At 18.8% G+C, this 8,716-nt stretch overlaps 1 protein-coding gene across 1 annotated transcript in view; it reads right to left on the bottom strand.

The window, feature by feature from the left end:
- The window catches only part of LOC125025193 (putative uncharacterized protein DDB_G0282133), a gene marked incomplete at both ends in the record, with an annotated part of 8,388 nt that extends 849 nt beyond the window's left edge, over positions 1-7,539 (bottom strand). The window contains 3 exons of the mRNA XM_047613169.1: positions 161-2,121; positions 5,273-6,841; positions 7,516-7,539. Of these exons, the coding sequence (XP_047469125.1) occupies positions 161-2,121; positions 5,273-6,841; positions 7,516-7,539 (3,554 nt within the window). The remainder of the gene's footprint in view (positions 1-160; positions 2,122-5,272; positions 6,842-7,515) is intronic.
- Positions 7,540-8,716: the final 1,177 nt, after the last annotated feature.

Raw genomic sequence — 8,716 nt, forward strand, 5'->3', positions numbered from 1 at the left:
TAAATTTATTATTAATTATATTATTATTACATTTATATTTAAATTGTTATATTTAATTTATTATTATACTTGTATAATGCAGTATTTGTTTTTTTATTATTGTATTATTTATGATTTAATAGTATTTATTTTAAATGTTTTTTATTATGTATTATTTAAATGATTATTATTAACATTGTTATTATTATTAACATTGTTATTATTATTAACATTGTTATTATTATTAACATTGGTATTATTATTAACATTGGTATTATTATTAACATTGGTATTATTATTAACATTGGTATTATTATTAACATTGTTATTATTATTAACATTGTTATTATTATTAACATTGTTATTATTATTAACATTGTTATTATTATTAACATTATTATTATTATTATTAACATTATTATTATTATTATTAACATTATTATTATTATTATTAACATTATTATTATTATTATTAACATTATTATTATTATTATTAACATTATTATTATTATTATTAACATTATTATTATTATTATTATTAACATTATTATTATTATTAACATTATTATTATTATTATTAACATTATTATTATTATTATTATTATTATTAACATTATTATTATTATTAACATTGTTATTATTGTTATTATTATTAACATTGTTATTATTGTTATTATTATTAACATTGGTATTATTAATAATATTATTAACATTGGTATTATTGTTATTATTATTAACATTGTTATTATTATTAACATTGTTATTATTATTATTAACATTGTTATTATTATTATTAACATTGTTATTATTATTATTAACATTGTTATTATTATTATTATTAACATTGTTATTATTATTATTAACATTGTTATTATTATTATTAACATTGTTATTATTATTATTAACATTGTTATTATTATTATTAACATTGTTAGTATTATTATTAACATTGTTAGTATTATTATTAACATTATTATTATTATTAACATTGTTATTATTAACATTGTTATTATTAACATTGTTATTATTAACATTGTTATTATTGTTATTATTATTAACATTGTTATTATTATTAACATTGTTATTATTAATAATATTATTAACATTGTTATTATTGTTATTATTATTAACATTGTTATTATTGTTATTATTATTAACAAAGTTATTATTGTTTTTATTATTATCGTTGTTATTATTGTTATTTTTATTGTTAATATTGTTATTATTATTATTAACATTGTTATTATTGTTATTATTATTAACATTGTTATTATTGTTATTATTATTAACATTGTTATTATTGTTATTATTATTAACATTGTTATTATTATTAACATTGTTATTATTGTTATTATTATTAACATTGTTATTAATGTTATTATTATTAACATTGTTATTATTGTTATTATTATTAACATTATTATTATTGTTAATATTAATAACATTGTTTTTATTGTTAATATTAATAACATTGTTATTATTGTTATTATTATTAACATTGTTATTATTATTATTAACATTGTTATTATTATTATTAACATTGTTATTATTATTATTAACATTGTTATTATTATTATTAACATTGTTATTATTATTATTAACATTGTTATTATTATTATTAACATTGTTATTATTATTAACATTGTTATTATTATTATTAACATTGTTATTATTATTATTAACATTATTATTATTATTATTAACATTGTTATTATTATTATTAACATTATTATTATTATTAACATTGTTATTATTAACATTGTTATTATTGTTATTATTATTAACATTATTATTATTATTAACATTGTTATTATTAATAATATTATTAATATTGTTATTATTGTTATTATTATTAACATTGTTATTATTGTTATTATTATTAACAAAGTTATTATTGTTTTTATTATTATCGTTGTTATTATTGTTATTTATATTGTTAATATTGTTATTATTATTATTAACATTGTTATTATTGTTATTATTATTAACATTGTTATTATTGTTATTATTATTAACATTGTTATTATTGTTATTATTATTAACATTGTTATTATTATTAACATTGTTATTATTGTTATTATTATTAACGTTGTTATTATTGTTATTATTATTAACATTGTTATTATTGTTATTATTATTAACATTGTTATTATTGTTAATATTAATAACATTGTTATTATTGTTAATATTAATAACATTGTTATTATTGTTATTATTATTAACATTGTTATTATTGTTATTATTATTAACATTGTTATTATTGTTATTATTATTAACATTGTTATTATTGTTATAATTATTAACATTGTTATTATTGTTATTTTTATTAACATTGTTACTATTATTAACATTGTTACTATTATTAACATTGTTACTATTATTAACATTGTTACTATTATTAACATTGTTACCATTATTAACATTGTTATTATAATTAACATTGTTATTATAATTAACATTGTTATTATTATTAATATTGTTATTATTATTAACATTGTTATTATTATTAACATTGTTATTATTATTAACATTTTTATTATTATTAACATTGTTATTATTATTAACATTGTTATTATTATTAACATTGTTATTATTATTAACATTGTTATTATTATTAACATTGGTATTATTATTAACATTGGTATTATTATTAACATTGGTATTATTATTAACATTGGTATTATTATTAACATTGGTATTATTATTAACATTGGTATTATTATCAACATTGGTATTATTATTAACATTGGTATTATTATTAACATTGGTATTATTATTAACATTGGTATTATTATTAACATTGGTATTATTATTAACATTGTTATTATTATTAACATTGTAATTATTATTAACATTGTAATTATTATTAACATTGTTATTATTATTAACATTGGTATTATTATTAACATTGGTATTATTATTAACATTGGTATTATTATTAACATTGGTATTGTAGTGTGGCTAGTCGCCACGCGCGACGTTCTCTCTCGCGACGGCGAGCATCTTCCCCCTGCGCGCTTCCCTGGTCGGGCAAACTGCACTTTCCCATCACGGCATTCTTCCACCTGCCGGATTCCACCCCCTTTTACTCGTATTTTTAGTGTTTTTATCCTTGGTTTTCGTGTTTTTGTTTTGTTTTAGTTTGCCCATGTTTTGTACATTTTCTTTGGTTTTCGTTTCATTTTAATTAGCTTACTTTTTACTTATTTAAATGCAGTTCTTTGCCGGCAGCCCTAGTTTTAATTATCTGTGAGCTCCTTTGTTTTTAATCCATACCATATAAATCATTTAAATGTTTAAGTGATTAGGGTGACCATTTTTACAAACATTCTTTTTTATCTATTATTTTACTCATGTTCACTATTGCAATTGTTTTACATGTTTCTTATTTTAACTAAATTACCAATTATTTATCAATACGGGCAGGTTCTTATGTTTTCTCCTATTTATAAAGTTGTATGAAGTGACGTCACCGTCACCCCTCACCCCCCAATGGCCGCGAAAAATAAACAGTTCGGCAGAGTCCGCAGCAGAGACCTGGTGTTTATTTTTCCTTAATTTCTTTCTGTGTGAAACCGGCTCGACGCCCCCGGAAGCTACAAAAGATAAAGTTAAGTCTGAGGTATCTTTGACTCGCTTATAGGAGCTGGATGTGATCATGCTTTTGAATAATAATCATCAGTAATAGTTACGAGTGCTTTTCTTTGTTTAGGTTTTATGGTTTAGTTTTACTTTAATTTTGTACAGCACTTCTTTTCTTGAGTTTAATATTGATTTTTAAAGTGAGTGTTCATTTTACTTTTACCTTTGCTTTATATGTTCATAATCCATTTTTAACGTAATTCTTAAAGATGGTTTTAACTATAGTTTTTATTATTTCATTGTATTACGATTTTATTGTGCGACGGAGGGGGTAATGCTGGAACAAACCCACGCCAAATAAGCTCCTCTAGCCACGCTACCACCTCATGGGGCTTATACCAGGGGTTTAAATAATCTACTTTATTTGCGTAAGGCGCCCTTGGTCATAAAAATACCTGTGGCATATCAAAATCCTACCATGACCAAGGGCGCCTTAGGCAAATAAAGTAGTTTATTTAAACCCCTGGTATAAGCCCCATGAGGTGGTAGCGTGGCTAGAGGAGCTTATTTGGCGTGGGTTTGTTCCAGCATTACCCCCTCCGTCGCACAATAAAATCGTAATACAATGAAATAATAAAAACTATAGTTAAAACCATCTTTAAGAATTACGTTAAAAATGGATTAAGAACATAGAAAGCAAAGGTAAAAGTAAAATGAACACTCACTTTAAAAATCAATATTAAACTCAAGAAAAGAAGTGCTGTACAAAATTAAAGTAAAACTAAACCATAAAACCTAAACAAAGAAAAGCACTCGTAACTATTACCGATGATTATTATTTAAAAGCATGATCACATCCAGCTCCTATAAGCGAGTCAAATATACCTCAGACTTAACTTTATCTTTTGTAGTTTCCGGGGGCGTCGAGCCGGTTTCACACAGAAAGAAAATATGGAAAAATAAACACCAGGTCTCTGCTGCGGTCTCTGCCGAACTGTTTATTTTTCGCGGCCATTGGGGGGTGAGGGGTGACGGTGACGTCACTTCATACAACTTTATAAATAGGAGAAAACATAAGAACCTGCCCGTATTGATAAATAATTGGTAATTTAGTTAAAATAAGAAACATGTAAGACAATTGCAATAGTGAACATGAGTAAAATAATAGATAAAAAAGAATGTTTGTAAAAATGGTCACCCTAATCACTTAAACATTTAAATGATTTATATGGTATGGATTAAAAACAAAGGAGCTCACAGATAATTAAAACTAGGGCTGCCGGCAAAGAACTGCATTTAAATAAGTAAAAAGTAAGCTAATTAAAATGAAACGAAAACCAAAGAAAATGTACAAAACATGGGCAAACTAAAACAAAACAAAAACACGAAAACCAAGGATAAAAACACTAAAAATACGAGTAAAAGGGGGTGGAATCCGGCAGGTGGAAGAATGCCGTGATGGGAAAGTGCAGTTTGCCCGACCAGGGAAGCGCGCAGGGGGAAGATGCTCGCCGTCGCGAGAGAGAACGTCGCGCGTGGCGACTAGCCACACTACAGTATTATTATTAACATTGTTATTATTGTTATTATTATTAACATTGTTATAACTGTTATTATTATTAACATTGTTATTATTATTAACATTGTTATTATTGTTAATATTTTTATTATTATTAACATTTTTATTATTGTTATTATTATTAACATTGTTATTATTGTTATTATTATTAACATTGTTATTATTATTAACATTGTTATTATTATTAACATTGTTATTATTATTAACATTGTTATTATTATTAACATTGTTATTATTATTAACATTGTTATTATTATTAACATTGTTATTATTGTTATTATTATTAACATTGTTGTTATTGTCATTATTATTTACATTGTTATTATTGTTATTATTATTAACATTGTTATTATTATTAACATTGTTATTATTATTAACATTGTTATTATTGTTATTATTATTAACATTGTTACTATTGTCATTATTATTAACATTGTTATTATTGTTATTATTATTAACATTGTTATTATTATTAACATTGTTATTATTGTTATTATTATTAACATTGTTATTATTGTTATTATTATTAACATTGTTATTATTGTTATTATTATTAACATTGTTATTATTGTTATTATTATTAACATTGTTATTATTGTTATTATTATTAACATTGTTATTATTGTTATTATTATTAGCATTGTTATAATTATTAATATTCCTCTTATTATTAACATTGTTATTATTATTTACATTGTTATTATTATTAACATTATTATTATTAACATTGTTATTATTAACATTGTTATTATTAACATTGTTATTATTAACATTGTTATTATTAACATTGTTATTATTGTAATTATTATTAACGTTGTTATTATTATTATTAACATAGTTATTATTGTTATTATTATTAACATTGTTATTATTGTTATTATTAACATTGTTATTGTTGTTATTATTATTAACATTGTTATTATTTTTATTATTATTAACATTGTTATTATTGTTATTATCATTAACATTGTTATTATTGTTATTATTATTAACATTGTTATTATTGTTATTATTATTAACATTGTTAATATTGTTATTATTATTAACATTGTTATTATTAACATTGTTATTACTGTTAATATTATTAACATTGTTATTATTATTAACATTGTTATTATTGTTATTATTATTAACATTGTTATTATTATTAACATTGTTATGATTGTTATTATTATTAACATTGTTATTATTGTTATTATTATTAACATTGTTATTATTGTTATTATTATTAACATTGTTATTATTATTATTATTAACATTGTTATTATTGTTATTATTATTAACATTGTTATGATTGTTATTATTATTAACATTGTTATTATTGTTATTATCATTAACATTGTTATTATTGTTATTATTATTAACATTGTTATTAATGTTATTATTATTAACATTGTTATTATTGTTATTATTATTAACATTGTTATTATTGTTATTATTATTAACATTGTTAATATTGTTATTACTATTAACATTGTTATTATTGTTATTATTATTAACATTTTTATTATTATTAATATTGTTGTTATTGTTATTATTATTAACATTGTTAATATTGTTATTATTATTAACATTGTTGTTATTGTTATTATTATTAACATTTTTATTATTATTAACATTGTTGTTATTGTTATTATTATTAACATTGTTAATATTGTTATTATTATTAACATTGTTGTTATTGTTATTATTATTAACATTGTTATTATTGTTATTATTATTAACATTGTTATTAATGTTATTATTATTAACATTGTTATTATTGTTATTATTGTTAACATTGTTATTTTTTTATTAGTATTAACATTGTTATTATTGTTATTATTATTAACATTGTTATTATTGTTATTATTATTAACATTGTTATTATTGTTATTATTATTAACATTGTTATTTTTGTTATTATTTTAGCATTTTTATTATTGTTATTACTATTAACATTGTCATTATTGTTATTATTATTAACATTAATATTATTATTAACATTGTTATTATTGTTATTATTATTAACATTGTTATTATTGTTATTATTATTAACATTGTTATTTTTGTTATTATTTTAGCATTTTTATTATTGTTATTACTATTAACATTGTCATTATTGTTATTATTATTAACATTAATATTATTATTAACATTGTTATTATTATTATTATTATTAACATTTTTATTATTGTTATTACTATTAACATTGTCATTATTGTTATTATTATTAACATTAATATTATTATTAACATTGTTATTATTGTTATTATTATTAACATTGTTATTATTGTTATTATTATTAACATTGTTATTTTTGTTATTATTTTAGCATTTTTATTATTGTTATTACTATTAACATTGTCATTATTGTTATTATTATTAACATTAATATTATTATTAACATTGTTATTATTGTTATTATTATTAACATTGTTATTTTTGTTATGATTATTAAAACATTTATTATTGTTATTATTATTAACATTGTTATTATTGTTATTGTTATTAACATTGTTATTTTTGTTATTATTATTAACATTATTATTATTGTAATTATTATTTACATTGTTATTATTGTTATTAATATTAACATTGTTATTATTGTTATTATTATTATTATTGTTATTCCTATTGTCATTTTGAATGCTATTATTATTAACATTAACATTGTTATTATCATTACCCTTAACATTGTTATAATTATTTCCATTAACATTGTTATTATTATTATCATTATTACTATTATTATTATTATTATTATTATTATTATTATTAATGTTATTATTATTATCATTATCCTTATGAATACCATTATCATTATGAATACCATTATCATTATGAATACTATTATCATTATTAATACCATTATCATTAATAATACCATTATCAATATTAATACCATTATCAATATTAATACCATTATCAATATTAATACCATTATCAATATTAATACCATTATCAATATCAATGCTTTTATCAATATCAATACCATTATCAATATTAATACAATTAGCAATATTAATACCATTAGCAATATTAATACCATTAGCAATCTTAATACCATTAGTAATCTTAATACCATTACCAATGTCATTACCATTATCAATGTCGTTACCATTATCAATGTCGTTACCATTTTCAATGTCGTTACCATTATCAATGTCTTTACCATTATCAACGTCATTACCATTATCAATGTTATTACCATTATCAATATTATCACCATGATCATCATTGTTGCGATTATCATTATCAGTAACATTATTATTAACATTAACATTGTTATTGCTAATGTCATCTTCCATTTTCACTCGTATTACTTTGTGTCAGATATTTTAGAAAATATGGCTAATTATTATTATCATTATTATTATTGTTATTATTATTATTGTTATTGTTATTATTGTTATTATTATCATTGTTATTATTGTTATTATTGTTGTTATTGTTATAATTATTATTGTTATTATTGTTATTATTGTTATTATTGTTACTATTATTATTGTTATTATTGTTATTATTGTTATTTTTGTTATTATTGTTATTATTGTTAATATTGAGATTATTGTTATTATTGTTATTATTATTATT

Source organism: Penaeus chinensis, chromosome 4, assembly GCF_019202785.1.
Source record: "Penaeus chinensis breed Huanghai No. 1 chromosome 4, ASM1920278v2, whole genome shotgun sequence".
NCBI classification, from domain to species: domain Eukaryota; kingdom Metazoa; phylum Arthropoda; class Malacostraca; order Decapoda; family Penaeidae; genus Penaeus; species Penaeus chinensis.